The sequence below is a fragment of the Babylonia areolata genome, chromosome 10, assembly GCF_041734735.1.
Source record: "Babylonia areolata isolate BAREFJ2019XMU chromosome 10, ASM4173473v1, whole genome shotgun sequence".
Classification (NCBI taxonomy): Eukaryota; Metazoa; Mollusca; class Gastropoda; order Neogastropoda; family Buccinidae; genus Babylonia; species Babylonia areolata.
The window spans coordinates 24,731,882-24,748,386 of NC_134885.1; the positions used below are offsets into that span (position 1 = coordinate 24,731,882).

Consider the following 16,505-nt stretch of genomic DNA (forward strand, 5'->3'; position numbering starts at 1 on the left):
GCACCACAATTTAAAAAAACAACAACTTTTTTTCAACCATTTTTTTCACTGTAAAATTTATCTATTCATCTAACCAAAAGACATTTCTAGAGTTTCAGTTTCAAGGAGGTGTCAAAGTAGGCAAACTGATCTTTATATGCAACACAACTTTTGCTGTATATAACTTTCTTTAAAGCACAAAAGGCAAGGCCTTCAAGACACACTTGTGATGCACACTTTAAAAGAAACAACAAAAAAACAAAACAACACTTATAAAAATAAAGAATTAATTTGTTGAAAAGTGTTCTCTATTCGTTATAATTATATACAGCTTCGCGACAAAAAAAAAAAAAGAAAAAAAAAAGAAAAAAAAAGGCTTCAATGCAGATTCGAACCATGGATGTTTGGGATGAGACCGAGTGGTTTTACCCACTGTGCTAACGCGGATTCAAGTTGATGTTCAAAAATCATCATTTAAACATGATCTTTTAGCGGAATAAACTGACAGCAGCAATCAAAGTCATAATGTGGTTTAAATCATGTTAATTTGGAAAATCTTGGGCATTTAAAAAACTTCTTTGAAGTCCGAGGTAAAGGGGACGTTCCCATCACCTCAAAAACACTGCAGTATAAGTCCGTTTTTATAGATCTGCAGAGATCTGTGATTGACAAGCTTTGTCTTTCCACTCACTGAGAAAGTAGGACACCTTCCATTCAATTTCTTTTTTCTGTTCATTCTAGTTGATCCAGTATCCACTTTAAAACAATAATATGCAGTAAACACATCGATGATTATTTAAGAAATCCTTTTAATTTGGTGGTAAAGGAGACACTACTATCGCGTCAGGCTTTGCAACATGTTTTATCAAGATCTGTACTGACCAGTGCCATGTAGGTGAGGAAATGAAACAGTCAATTCAAATTTTCTTTTCTGTTCATTTTAGTTAATTCAGTATCTACTTTAGAATATTCATATGCAGTAAACACGCAAAATAAAATAGTTAGTGTCACTGTATGTGTTCTGTCCAGAATGTGTATTTCTTTGCTTTTAATTGTTAACAAGAAAAACAAGGTCATGGCGTGCTGTCACCTGACAATGGGGAAGCTGCAAAGGGATAACAGCAATTTTCGGAATACGGAACGAACAGCAAGGAAATAAACTGATAATGATTCAGAAATACGACTAAATTCGGCAGACTTCCAACCAATTATTGGTATGACTGTGAAGATATTTTTTCCTACTATGTTTAAGCCAAATTTGGTATTGGCAGACAAAGTATTTCCAGAGAAAATGGCAATGTTAAAGTTTACCATGGACACACAGACAACCGAACACCAGGTTATAACATAGACTCACTTTGTTTGCACAAGTGAGCCAAAAAACAACAACATATAAATGGAGTTGATACCTGACCTTCACAGAGACCCGACAGTCAGCAGACACAGTTCAAACCAACTCACCTTGTCCTGAAAGTCAGCCACATTGAGGCTATTCACCTGCTCCACGTCACCCCGTGCTGCTGCCTCAAACAGCGTGATGGCTCGGCTCTGGGGGCACACAAACACACATCTTCCTTCATCCAACCGGACATTAATCAGACATTGACAGGCTCGTCACTCATGCCACAACACATCTCTCAGCCCTCAGTGGAATCACACGCAAGACAAAAACAGGATGAAAGTTGGAGTAAAAGATCAAAAAGCAAAACATGTTAAACTAAATACAAGTTTGATAGGCGGGAATGATGTTTATACTGAAAGACACCCAGCATCCTATGGGCAAAGTTCAAAGTGACTCACCTCAATGACCTTGTAGTGCGTGATGCTTTTCCGGTCGTCCACATCTCTCCCTTCCTTCACTATCTCTTCAAACGATTTGCCACTTTGCTGTCAGACAAAAATTATCCACCACTGAATAAGAACGACTTTACTGTCTGTTTGACTGATTTGCCACAGCGCTGTCAGTGTCAGATAAAAAAAAAAAAAAAAAAAAAAAAAATTCACAACTGTGTAAAAGTGAACTTCCCTGTCTGAACGATTTGCCACTGTTCTGTTGGACAAAAATTATCAAAAACTGAATAAGAACACACTCCAGAAAAACCCCCCACCAAACTAAAAACAAAAAAAACAAAAAAATCATGCTACAAACGTGAATAAAAAAAAAGAAAAAAAAAGAAAGAAAAATGATTCATATACAGCATGCAAAACTAATACTGACAAGAGAGGCAAGGCCTTCAAGACTCACTTGTGATACACTTAAAAAAAAAAAGAAAAGAAAAAAAAAGCTTTTTATGTATTGAGTATAATTTCAAAATGTAATGTTTAAGATGAGAAAGATCAGTTTAAAGCAAATTAAGTCCCCTAGCATTAATTACAGAGTAATTTCCCTTTTTTACCACCTGCACCAAAACGTTTGCAAAATAAATAAAACTTCCATGCTTAGCAAAAGAAGTTCCTGTTTGAACAAAAAATGAAAATAATGACTGTTATTGTTGTTGGGTCAGAATATCATATCAAAGTGCCAAGTTTAGAGAATACAAAAAATATAAATATAAAAGTAAATGCAGTTTGCATAAAATTAGGCTTCATTTTTTATTTTTTTCGCCCATCCCAGAGGGGTAATATTGTTTTAAACAACATGACTGGAAAGAACTGAATTTTTCCTATTTTTATGCCTAATTTGGTGTCAACTGACAAAGTATTTGCAGAGAAAATGTCAATGTTAAAGTTTACCACGGACACACAGACACAGACACACACACACAGACAACCGAACACCGGGTTAAAACATAGACTCACTTTGTTTACACAAGTGAGTCAAAAATCACTTAAAAAATTTTCAACATTGCAAAAAAAACAAAACAATGATAGGATTCAAACTACAAACCTATCACACCCCCAGAACAAATGTCCAACGCTATCCACCTCGCTATCATGCCTGTCTGGAGATTTTTCCGGTCTCCAGGTTGACAGACATTAAGGTCCTCTACAGTACAGCCGTAACCCTTGAACTTGCTTGTTCACACATTACACAGCCATGTTCACATCACATAGCCTTGTTAACGCATCACACAGCCACGTCCACACATCACACAGCCTTGTTCACACATCACACAGCCTTGTTCACACACCACACAGCCATGTCCACACGTCACACAACCATGTTAACACATCACACAACCATGTTCACACATCACACAACCATGTTCACACGTCACACAGCCTTGTTCACACATCACACAACCATGTTAACACATCACACAACCATGTTCACACGTCACACAGCCATGTTCACACATCACACAGCCTTGTTCACACGTCACACAGCCTTGTTCACACACCACACAGCCTTGTTCACACATCACACAGTCTTGTTCACACATCACACAGCCATGCTCACACATCACACAGCCATGCTCACACATCACACAGCCATGTTCACACGTCACACAACCATGTTCACACACCACACAGCCATGTCCACACGTCACACAACCATGTTAACACGTCACACAGCCATGTCCACACATCACACAGCCATGTTCACACATCACACAGCCATGTTCACACATCACACAGCCATGCTCACACATCACACAGCCATGTTCACACATCACACAGCCATGTTAACACGTCACACAGCCTTGTTCACACATCACACAGCCATTTCCACACATCACACAGCCATGTTCACACATCACACAGCCATGTTCACACATCACACAGCCATGTTAACACGTCACACAGCCATGTCCACACATCACACAGCCATGTCCACACATCACACAGCCATGTTCACACATCACACAGCCATGTTCACACATCACACAGCCTTGTTCACACATCACACAGCCTTGTTCACACATCACACAACCATGTTAACACATCACACAGCCTTGTTCACACATCACACAGCCTTGTTCACACACCACCCACCAATGTTAACACATCACACAACCATGTTAACACGTCACACAGCCTTGTTCACACGTCACACAGCCTTGTTCACACATCACACAGCCTTGTTCACACATCACACAGCCATGTTCACACATTACACAGCCATGTTCACACATCACACAGCCTTGTTCACACACCACGCAGCCATGTTAACACGTCACACAGCCATGTTAACACGTCACACAGCCATGTTCACACGTCACACAGCCATGTCCACACATTACACAGCCATGTCCACACATTACACAGCCATGTTCACACATCACACAACCATGTTCACACATCACACAGCCATGTTCACACGTCACACAGCCATGTTCACACATCACACAGCCATGTTCACACATCACACAACCATGTTCACACATCACACAGCCATGTTAACACGTCACACAGCCATGTTCACACATTACACAGCCTTGTTCACACATTACACAGCCTTGTTCACACATTACACAGCCTTGCTCACACATCATCCAGCAAACAGAGCAATGACCCACCTCATCAGTGAACTGCAGGTTTTCATGACCATAGAACCGCACTGGCAAGTTGACGAAGAAAGACTTCCCTCTCTGTTGAAGCAGCATCTATAAAGAAATCATGAAAAATGTTCGATACATAATTACGCACAGTAGAAATGTTCAACAATGTGCGTAATCAACGGCTAGGGATCATCCAAGATTCATATTCAACGTAACAAAAAATGAACATACATCATTTTGGAATTTCCTAATGACTCTCCAGTCCAATGCCAAGGATACGAACATGAACAAACATTCAGCTCATGGCACTGCCTGGAACAACCACAGAGATTATGACCATCACGTAGGGCAACAAAGTGTATTCCTGGACTACACAATGTGGACTATGAGAAGGAGCTGAAAATAACTGGTATCCCAAGCATGAGCAATGGAAGAATAAGAGGCGATTTAATTGAGATATACAAGTATACCCATGGACTGTACAAGTGTGCCTCTCATTTCGTACTAAATCCTATGATCTCCCAGGTCAACATATGTGCAGACCTGCTAGTGCCTGAACCCCCTTCGTGTGTATATGCAAGCAGAAGATCAAATACGCACGTTAAAGATCCTGTAATCCATGTCAGCGTTCGGTGGGTTATGGAAACAAGAACATACCCAGCATGCACACCCATGAAAACGGAGTATGGCTACCTACATGGCGGGGTAAAAACGGTCATACACGTAAAAGCCCACTCGTGTACATACCAGTGAACGTGGGAGTTGAAGCCCACGAACGCAGAAGAAGTACTAAATCCGAATGGACCCACCAGGGGTCACAGTTACACACTCAAGAAACAGTTCTGCAGCACAAGTCTCCGACAAAACTTTTTTCACGATCAGAGCAGTGGACACCTGGAACAACTTGGATGACAATGTGGTAAATGCAAAAACACTCAACAGCTTCAAAAATATGATGGACCATTCTTCAAAGGAAGAGATGGGAGGACAACATTCAAGAGTGGACAGGCATGGAGCTGAGAGACACCCTGAGAGCGGCCGAGAGACGCGAGGACTGGAGAAAGGTGGTTGACAAAGCTTCGAAGGCGCCCCAAAGGATTCGGAATCCGAGGGATCGGTGACGGTGACGGTGATTCTTCAAAGACCACATGTTCTGCAGAGACCTTCGCCATCCACTCCGAACCACCCAAGTCATGCCTGCTGACACCCACCACTCAGTTACAGACTCGGCTGAAGCTTAGATACGGTCAAAAGATTGTTTAGAATTAGCTCCACAGTGACGGGCGCAATAGCCGAATGGTTAAAGCATTGGACTTTCAATCTGAGGGTCCCGGGTTCGATTCACGGTGACGGCGCCTGGTGGGTAAAGGGTGGAGATTTTTACGATCTCCCAGGTCAACATATGTGCAGACCTGCAAGAAGAACATACCCAGCATGCACACCCCCGAAAGCAGAGTATGGCTGCCTACATGGCGGGTTAAAAACGGTAATACATGTAAAAAGCCCACTCGCATATATACGAGTGAACGTGGGGGTTGCAGCCCACGAACGCAGAAGAAGAAGAAGAAGCTTCACAGTTAGGTAACTTACCTCTGATCAAAAGATCAGCAAAAGGCCTTGCAGCCTAAGTTAAGCTGAAATACTATACTATACTATACTATACTATACTATACTATAAACATAAATATTCAGCTCATGGCACAGCCTGAAACAACAACAGAGACTATAAATATCACTGAAAGGTCTTCGGTGGGTGAATGACCCTCTGGAAGGCAGTGACACTGTAACAAAATGAATGTGAGTGTAGTGTTGTGGTGTAAGGACATATAAACAGTGCATCAAACAACTGAGTCGTCATTGTGTGCATGCACCTGTGTGTGCTGTGTGTGTGTGTGTGTGTGTGTGCACACGTGTGTGTGTGTGTGTGTGTGTGTGTGTGTGTGTGTGTGTCCACATGTATGTGTGTGAGCACACATATGTGTGCATAAATTCACATACATGTGTTTGTGTGTGTCTGTGTATGCCTGCTTGAACAAATGTGTGTGCATAGTGTGGTGGTGTAAACATGCGATTTTTAACAGTTTTATGTTGAAGCAATTTCCACCCCACTCGCAAAAAAGAAAAAAAAAACAAACCCAAAAACCTATTTATTTATTTAAAGAGCTTTAACATACTGACAGCAGTGTAATCAAAACTATTGAAAACAGACTAGGCACACACACACACACACACACACACACACACACACACACACACACACAGAGGACATACCGACCTTGTCAATCACACTGACAATGTCATGTCGACCAAGGGATTGAGCCAGTTCACGAGCATTCAGAGAATCCTGTCAATACAAACCAACCAATCAAAATCAAAGTTGTCCTGAAAGATCAAGGCTGAGCAATTTTAAACAGAAACAATCACAGCTGAAATAAATACCATGAAAAAAAGTGCCAATAAAAATAAGAAAAAAAAAAGCCTATTGTAGAGTTGCTTTTTGTAGATTACTATCAGTTTTCCGTCTTCATTGGCTGATGTGTGCGTTTGCACACAACATCAAGTTTATAGTTTGCAATAACCCTGTGTTTCAGTTGTGTGAGTGTCTGTATGGATGTGTGTGTGTGTGTGTGTGTGTGTCTTTGGTAATCTTTAACAATTTGTTTTTCTCTGGGAATACTTAACTGACACTTAAATTAGGCTTAAAACAGGGAAACAGAAATCGGTTCTTTCATATCTTCTAATTGTGATAAAAATCTACCTCTGCACAGGGCACAAAAACTGTAAAGAAGCCAAAAAAATGTTTCCAGTCATTTTACTGCTACATTTTCATTTCTTTTTCTCAAATTTTGGCAGTTTTATCTGACAAAAGGACACTATTATTAACAGTAATCATTTATCATTTTTAGTTAAAAGTGGAAACTTGTTCTGTTTAGTTTTAAAGTTACACTGATGCATAAATCCATCAGGAGCAGCAAAACTGTTCCACGTAATGGGATATCAATCCATAGATACTTTGGGAAATAATTTTGTATAAACAGAATTCACTCATGTAAAAAGGATCTCACTCAACCAAAATATCAACTCATAATGTCATAAACTGCGCTATTCCATGCTGGTCTGTCATTCATAAACAACTTGAAAACATGCTTTCTGTAGGTCTTCTGCTCCAAATCAATTTAACTCACAACCAAACTGATTCAAGCTGTGCATGTGCATCGACTGCACTGTCCAGAGCAAACCAACGTGTTTGAATAGATCTGCAATGAACTGTTTTTTGATGGTGAGCACAAAAATACAACTTGGATCAATTTATGTGGTTTATACATTGTCCAATTGCTGAAATTAAATTTTCATGTTTTTATGTAGTGTTTCTATTAAAAAAAACCAAAAACAAACCAAGTCTAATGTACAATCCAGTGCCCCCCTCTCCCTCTTTCTCTGTCTCCATCCCTCCTACTTCCCTGCTTCTCTCTCTCTCTCTTTCTCTCTGTCTATATATCTATCTCTTTCAGTCTGCTATCATTTAAGTTGACTGTTTTGTTCTTCCTGTTTTATTTCACCTGAGATGTGTGTGCAACATGTGCACCAAAAATGTATTCAGGTCAGTGACTTGACATCTAAATTCTTGCGTTCTCCCAGTCTGTCATTCTGTTCAAATCTGGGGGTACTGGGAGTATCCTGGCAAGGTCATATACAGAACACTGTTATGGCCCTGACCTTGTTCCTTTTTTTTCTTGGCCAATGAAGAAAGGCATAGGCAGCAAACAAAAAACAAAAACAAAAAACAAACAAGAGAGGCAAGGCCTTCAAGACTCACTTGTGACAGAGTAAAACACACAAGCTTTTTATGTATTGAGTATAATTTCAAAATGTAACGTTTAAGATGAGAAAGATCAGTTTAAAGCAAATTAAGTCCCCTAGCATTAATTACAGAGTAATTTCCCTTTTTTACTATCTGCACCAAAACGTTTGCAAAATAAATAAAACTTCCATGCTTAGCAAAAGAAGTTCCTGTTTGAACAAAAAATGATAATAATGACTGCTCTTGTTGTTGGGTCAGAATATCAGATCAAAGTGCCAAGTTTAGAGAATACAAAAAATATAAATATAAAAGTAAATGCAGTTTGCATATAATTAGGCTTCATTATTTATTTTTTTGTGCCCACCCCAGAGGTGCAATATTGTTTTAAACAAGATGACTGGAAAGAACTGAATTTTTCCTATTTTTATGCCTAATTTGGTGTCAACTGACAAAGTTTTGCAGAGAAAATGTCAATGTTCAAGTTTACCACGGACACACAGACACAGACACACACACATACACAGACAACTGAACACCGGGTTAAAACATAGACTCACTTTGTTTACACAAGTGAGTCAACAAATGAACCCACACTGTTGTGGCCCTGACCTTGTTCCTTTGAGTGATGTTGAGGCAGTGTTGTGTGGTCAGCAGCCAGCTGATGATTTGTTCTGATGCCCCCTCCTCTATGGCTCTTAGCAGTGCCGTGTTTCCTCTCTGCAACAGGCACCATCACAGTACATGTTTCTACAACTCTCCCATGTGCTGCTGTACACAGAAAGTCTGCAAGCAGTTTTGGGGAGTGCTGAAAATGACGTCCACATTTTTGTTGGTTAATCCACACACATAAGCATTTATATGAGCATCCACAAACACACAAACGTTTCCTTTTTGAATATATTGTCACTGAAGAAAAATATCTAAGGAATCTTTTATAGGTGGCTTTAGAAAAACTATATCCTAAAAACAAAACGCACCCCCTCCTCCCCCCCCCCACCAAAAACGAAACAAAACAACAAAAAAAAACAAATGTATCCTAATAATTCAATATGAAAACAGACTCACAAAACCTGAGACCCCCCCAAAAAGTTACAACAAGTCTCAGACGTCAAAGAGTAAATAAAAACAAAACAAAAAAATGTTGACGCAAAGCAAGCTGATGTCTTCTTCTCTCTCTCTCACCGTGTCTTTCTCCAGCAGTTCTGAAGGGTCCCCGATGGAGCTGAGGTACTGGGTGATGGCGGGTTGGATGTCTTTCCTCAGTGCCTTGAAAAACAGGGGCACCGTCGCACGGCCCTGCCCAGACCAACACATAGACACTGTTCCTAGAACCGCTCCAGAGAGGCTTCTAGAAAACTAGCTGTTTGTGCAATGACCAGGTACAAATGTAGATATTATGCTGGTATAAAAATGTAAGGGTAAAGATTAATCTTTTCATGTGCCTATGTAATTCCAGAACTAACTGCCCACCAAGTCTACCGGAAGCATCCTGACCCTTTAAGGGTAAAACCCTTCTTTTAATAGTCAAGGTCTTCCCAGGTAGTCTGAAGCATCCCCTTCATGCTAGCAACACCTCCTCCCTTCTGTTAGACTAAATCTCAACTCCAAAAACTAGAAAATATAACTTAAAAAAACATAACTGTGTCCGTGTATATTTTGTGTGAATAACAGTGCACAAAAGCACGATGGTTTTCCCTCCCACAAAGGTTCAGCAAAACAGGGCTGGGATGTTGTTGTCTTGTTCGTCATTTATCAGATGGATTCCCTGTCTCCTCGACAAAGGCAACAGTACATTGCAGTCCTCCGTAGAGCTTCCGGGCTGCTGGGATTGGGTTGGGCCAGGTTTTCTCTCAAAGCGCTTGGTGGAGCGGGCAGGACTGCAGCAGATGTTCTGTTGTCTGGCTGCCTGTTCTGCAGGGGCACTGCTCTGTGTCACCAATACGGAGTTTCATGTATAAGTGGTGTTTCAGGTGGTTGTGGCCTGTCCTGAGCGTGAATATGGCTACCTGCTCTTGACGAGTCAGCAGGTAGTACAGGTCTGCTCTGTTGTGGCATGGATGCTGCTGCTTCCACTTGTCCTGCAGCTGAGATGCACAAGCACAAACTTCTTATGTGGAGTGATAGCCTAGAGGTAACACGTCCGCCTTGGAAGCGAGAGAATCTGAGTGCCCTGGTTCAAATCATGGTTCAGCCGCCGATATCTTCTCCCCCTCCACTAGACCTTGAGTGGTGGTCTGGACGCTAGTCATTCGGATGAGATGATAAACCAAGGTCACATGTGCAGCATGCATTTAGCGCACGTAAAAGAACCCACGGCAACAAAAGGGTTGTTCCTGGCAAAATTCTGTAGAAAAATCCACTTCGATAGGAAAAACAAACGAACACACACTCTCTCTCTCACACGCAGAGAAAAAAAAAGACAACTGAAAAAAAAACAAACAAAAAAACCAAGAACACACACACTCAAATACACACTCACAAAGAGCAAGCATTCCGGACACCAGGCCTTTCCTTGCAAAAATCCTCCTCTTCTTTTTACATGATATGTAAAATGTTTTAAACATTTTTATTACCTTGGTAACATGATGTCAAAAACAAACAAACAAAACACACACACGTGCACACAAAAATCCCCAGTTACATCTTCACTGAGTTACTGTGAAACAAACTGGCCCGATACCAGCACACAAACACATAAGAGAAACAAACAAAAAAACACACCAAAAAACAAACAAAAAAACCCCCAACTACACCCCGACACAAACCCACTGAAAAATAATTCGACGTTCACCCTTGTTGTTGAAATTAACAACTTCTCTTTCACTAAGTCCATTAAGTCATCCTCTTTGACCGTACTTGAATATCTGTTTCAGTTATTCATCTTTGTATCCACCCTTCTTCTGCCTGGTTTCCCCAAACTCATGGTTCGCCCCACCCCCTCCTTTCTCTACCATTTAAACGATAACATTCAAACGTGAAAACTGATACTTTAACAAAATGTCAACAATCACCACTATGTGTGATGTTACATGCCTATATAAGTGTGTATGTGCGTGTAACTTAAACCTGATGGAATGACACAGGAAACGAATGATGAGTGCCCAAATGGCAGCTGTCAGTCCGCTCTTCCCAGGCAGGCAGCCTGTTGTGCAAATGACTCCCTGTTTTGTAAAGTGCTTAGAGCTTGGTCTCCGACTGAGGATAGACGCTATATAAGTACTCATAATATCATCATCATCAAACAAAATTCCAACCCGCTCACCCTGGCTTTCTCCTTCACACGGATCTGATTGACGTGAGCACCAGCAGTCACCAGCAGCTGCACCACTTCAAAGTTGTTGCTGTCAATGGCGTGAGACAAGAGGGTTTTGCCGCTGAATCGATTCTGTAAGCAGGACATGGCCACAACTACAGTGTGGTCAAGGATTCTCCAAACACCATACGCACAGCATGGGTGATATCATCAAATTCATTACGGACTAAATATTGCTCTACAGTCAAGTGCAGTGCAAGTCAGTGGAGTGATGGCCTAGAGGTAACGCGTCCGCCTAGGAAGCAAGAGAATCTGAGCACGCTGGATCGAATCATGGCCCAGCCGCCGATATTTTCTCCTCCTCCACTAGACCTTGAGTGGTGGTCTGGACGCTAGTCATTCGGATGAGACGATAAACCGAGGTCCCGTGTGCAGCATGCGCTTAGCGCACGTAAAAGAACCCACGGCAACAAAAGGGTTGTTCCTGGCAAAATTCTGTGGAAAAATCCACTTTGATAGGAAAAGCAAATAAAACTGCACGCAGGAAAAAATACCAAAAAAAAAAGGGTGGCGCTGTAGTGTAGCGACGCGCTCTCCCTGGGGAGAGCAGCCCGAATTTTACACAGAGAAATCTGTTGTGATAAAAAGAAATACAAATACAAATACAAATATGCTTCAGTAATGTGACAATTAAGCATATAATCTTTGAATGCGGTTTGATGAAGCCTTGCCTGTCTCATCACAAGTGACTGAGAATGTTATGTCCTTTGACTATTTGCATTCATTATCAGTTGTTTCACTGGTTAGATTAACAACTTTTCTTTTATAAAGTCCATAAAGTAATTTTATGTAATTGTATTTTGATATTTGTTTCAAATTTCACCCCCCTTAAAAAGAACTGTTCACTGTTCATGGGCTGTGATAACCACGCTAACTCCTATACACGAGTGGGCTTTTACGTAAAATGTATGACTGTTTTTATCCCTGCCATGTTAGCAGTCATACTCTGTTTTCGGGGTGGGGGTGGGGGATGCATGCTGGGTATGTTCTTGTTTCCGTAACCTACTGAACGCTGACATGGAGTACAGGATCTTTAATATGTGTATACATATGAAGGGGCTCAGGTACTAGCAGGTCTCCACATCTGTTGACCTGGGATTTCTGGAGGGGGTAAAACCAACCAGGGGGAACAGTTCTGACATACTGAAGTTTACCCAAGGGGGTCATTCCAGCTAGTCTAAATAGACCCCAGGGTTAGTCTGGGCTGATCAGATTTTACCACCGGGGTAAAAACTGACATGGGTACAAACAGGTTGCTGCACTGGAATGGAGTGTGAGTTGTTTCATTGATGATCAAAAGGGCACTGCAGATGGGGGAGCACAAAAGAAAACAGGATTACAAGCACAACTTCCATGAGCAGGTATAACCAAAGCTTTACCAGCTGTAAATTTTTATTTAATGTTTTCCCTTATGTGTAGATAAGAAATTTAACAGTGTGAAAAGCTGTAGCACATTTGGATGGCAGCAACGTTTTTATTGTATTTTTGTTTTTGCACAACTGCTGTTTTTCATGACACACACACAAACACACACATATGCAGAGATACTGGGAACAGAAAAAATATAACTCACCTTGAAGCGAACATTGACCGAGTAACCACGGTAATTATCCAGGATATCTCTGAGTTTATTTGTGTCCTCTGACAGAACAGCGTGAACCAATTCCTGGCAGGAACAAAAATCAATGGAAAATGGTCAAAATCTTAAAGCTTCATGACAACAACAACAACAAAAAAAAAAAAAAAAAGAAAAAGAAGATTTTAAAAATCACTACAAAGTCATAAGAAAATGATGCGCTAGGTCAAAACAAAAACAACAACATCAGAAGACACTTCAAAATGGCAAAAATGAAATAGGCATCATCAGAGTTTCATATAAACCTAATGCACTGGTAAGGCCATGAGAGGATTGATGGCCTAGAGGTAACGCGTCTGCCTAGGAAGCGAGAGAATCTGAGCACGCTGGTTTGAATCACGGCTCAGCCGCCAATATTTTCTCCCCCTCCACTAGACCTCGAGTGGTGGTTTGGACACTAGTCATTCGGATGAGATGATAAACAGAGGTCCTGTGTGCAGCATGCACTTAATGCACGTAAAAGAACCCACGGCAACAAAAGGGTTGTTCCTGGAAAAATTCTGTAGAAAAATCCACTTCGATAGGAAAAACAAATAAACTGCACGCAGGAAAAAATACAAAAAAAAAAAAAAAAAAAAAAAAGGGTGGCGCTGTAGTGTAGCGATGTGCTCTCCCTGGGGAGAGCAGCCTGAATTTCAGACAGAGAAATCTGTTGTGATAAAAAGAAATACAAATACAAATGAGAACAAAATACCCCCCCCCCCCCCCCAAAAAAAAAGAAGAAAAAGAAGAAGATTTTTAATATTCAGAAAAAAGAAAAGAAAAACAACTCACACTGGTGTCCCTGTGCTCCTGCAGGATCCGACAGCAGTTCATGATCTGGGGGCTCTCGCTGCTCATGCTCATTGCCAGCTGAATCAGGTTCTTGCCCTCCTGTCCCAGCATCACACACAGTTTCAGTTTCTGTTTCTCAAGGAGGTGTCACTGCATTAGGGCAAATCCACAAACGCTACACCACATCTTCTAGGCAATGTCTGACCAGCAACATAACCAAATGTGCTTAGTCAGGCTTTGAGTACATGCACATATATTTGTGTAGCTGTCGGAATGGATTTCTTCTGCAGAATTTTTTGCCAAGACACTCTCATTGCCATGGGTTCTTTTTCAGTGCACCAAGTGCGTGCTGCACACAGGACCTCGGTTTATCATCTCATCCAAACAACCACCAAATCCCTCAGTGTGATTTTCCAGTCAAACCTGGGAGAAAGGGTGAGAGCCAGACCCTCATGGACTCTGTAACTGCAGACGAGTGTCTTAGCCATTCTGCCACCTTCCTCCATCACACACACATGCATTCACACACACACACATACACTGTAGGAAAGAAAAAAAAAGAAGTTAACACTGTTCCTTTATTTTTAAATCAAACAATTTGACGGGCGCAATAGCCGAATGGTTAAAGCGTTGGACTTTCAATCTGAGGGTCCCGGGTTCGAATCTCGGTGACGGCGCCTGGTGGGTAAAGGGTGGAGATTTTTACGATCTCCCAGGTCAACATATGTGCAGACCTGCTAGTGCCTGAACCCCTTTCATGTGTATACGCAAGCAAAAGATCAAATACGCACGTTAAAAATCCTGTAATCCATGTCAGCGTTCGGTGGGTTATGGAAACAAGTACATACTCAGCATGCACACCCCCGAAAGCGGAGTATGGCTGCCTACATGGCGGGGTAAAAACGGTCATACACGTAAAAGCCCACTCGTGTATATACGAGTGAACGTGGGAGTTGCAGCCCACGAACAAAGAAGAAGAAGAAGAAGAAGAAACAATTCTGCAGGGAATCTGTATGAAATGGGGGAGGAGGGAAAGGGTCTTGGAGACAAACTGTGATAAATTCCAAATTTCTGTATTTAAAGAAAAAGTATTCACATATCTCTATCTCTCTCTCTCTCCCCACCAGTTCTTATAAACAGAGAAGACACATACTCATGCAGTTACTCATGTGCGCAACTAAAAATACATTCTCTTCATGTCACAATGTTTGTAACAGAACTGACATCAAGCACAACATGAAGATTTCATCAACTCATTTCTGCAGTAAATTTAAAAGCTTTTATTTTTATTCAGTGCACCAAAAATTTAAAAAAATCACCATATAGAATAATGAATCAGTGGGTTGACAAAGAGAGGGGAAGAACCCAACACCTGACTTGAAAATTCTGAATACTACCTCCATTCTCCAACTGTTCCTTCCCACCCTCCTAGAAAAACAACAACAACAAAAAACACAACAAAAAAACAAAAACAAAAAAAAAGAAAGAAAAAAACAACAAAAAACAACCCCCCCCCCCCACCCCCGCAACACACACACACTTACACAGACAAGGCTTATCCCAAAGACAGAACAAAACAGGCTTACAAGCCTCGGTAAATATTTACAGATTCCTCAGAAATACACTGGTCACACAGGTGATGACCATGTTTAGAAAGAACTGCACACACACACACACACACACACACACACACACACACACACACACAGCCTATGCATTTCTAAGTCAAGCATCCGAAACTATTCACAGAAACCTCACACAGAACTCCGCAAACATGGGGCACTGAGGACTGGAGTGGGAGGTTGGGAGGCAGAAGGAAGAAAACTGGATAAACCAAACCCACACCACTTCTAACCAAAACAATCACCTACTGGCATCAATCCCTCTACAATCAACACGTCACTTCAGCTTGAAAAAAAAAAAAAATAAAAGGTTAAAAAGAAGAAAGTGTAGAAGAAGGAGGAGGAAGCAGAAGCAGAAAAAGAAGAAGAAGGAGGAGAAGGAGGAGGAGGAGGAGAAGAAGAAGAAGAAGAAGGATAAGGAGTAGGAGGAGGAGGAGAAGAAGAAGAAGAAGAAGAAGAAGAAGAAGCAGGAGGAGGAGGAGGAGGAGGAGGAGGAGGAGAAGAAGAAGAAGAAGAAGAAGAAGAAGAAGATAAACAGAAAATATTTTTGAGAGGTGGTGTTGGGAGGGAGCAAGACGAGGTTGAAAGACTGAATCAAAAATAGCTTCAAGTCCTTGCCAGTCAGCTGTTGTGACATATTATTTTAAAACTGGAGAGGAGGACACGATAAGATGACAAAATTCCTTATTTCTGAGAATAATACAAGCACTGATGTGCTTTTTCTTCATCCAGTTTCCACCCTATCATCATTGGGTCTACACTACACAATACTACATGATAAAGGCATAAGCAAAATATTCATGTGGAGAGAAAGAGACAGACAGACAGACAGACAGACAGAGACAGACAAAGAATAACAAGAAGGTACAAGTGATGGTTGTTTTTATCTGTTATATTCTATCCTCACTCTTTATAGGATCCTAACTGTTTATCAAAA

At 41.2% G+C, this 16,505-nt stretch overlaps 1 protein-coding gene across 4 annotated transcripts in view; it reads right to left on the reverse strand.

The window, feature by feature from the left end:
• The window catches only part of LOC143286908 (uncharacterized), a 57,975-nt gene that overhangs the window by 11,287 nt on the left and 30,183 nt on the right, over positions 1–16,505 (reverse strand). For all 4 annotated transcript variants that reach the window (XM_076594845.1, XM_076594847.1, XM_076594846.1 and 1 more), the window contains 9 exons: positions 13,947–14,045; positions 13,110–13,202; positions 11,486–11,608; positions 9,406–9,519; positions 8,833–8,940; positions 6,697–6,765; positions 4,440–4,526; positions 1,780–1,866; positions 1,441–1,527 (listed from right to left, as the gene is read on the reverse strand). In XM_076594845.1, the coding sequence (XP_076450960.1) occupies positions 1,441–1,527; positions 1,780–1,866; positions 4,440–4,526; positions 6,697–6,765; positions 8,833–8,940; positions 9,406–9,519; positions 11,486–11,608; positions 13,110–13,202; positions 13,947–14,045 (867 nt within the window). The remainder of the gene's footprint in view (positions 1–1,440; positions 1,528–1,779; positions 1,867–4,439; positions 4,527–6,696; positions 6,766–8,832; positions 8,941–9,405; positions 9,520–11,485; positions 11,609–13,109; positions 13,203–13,946; positions 14,046–16,505) is intronic.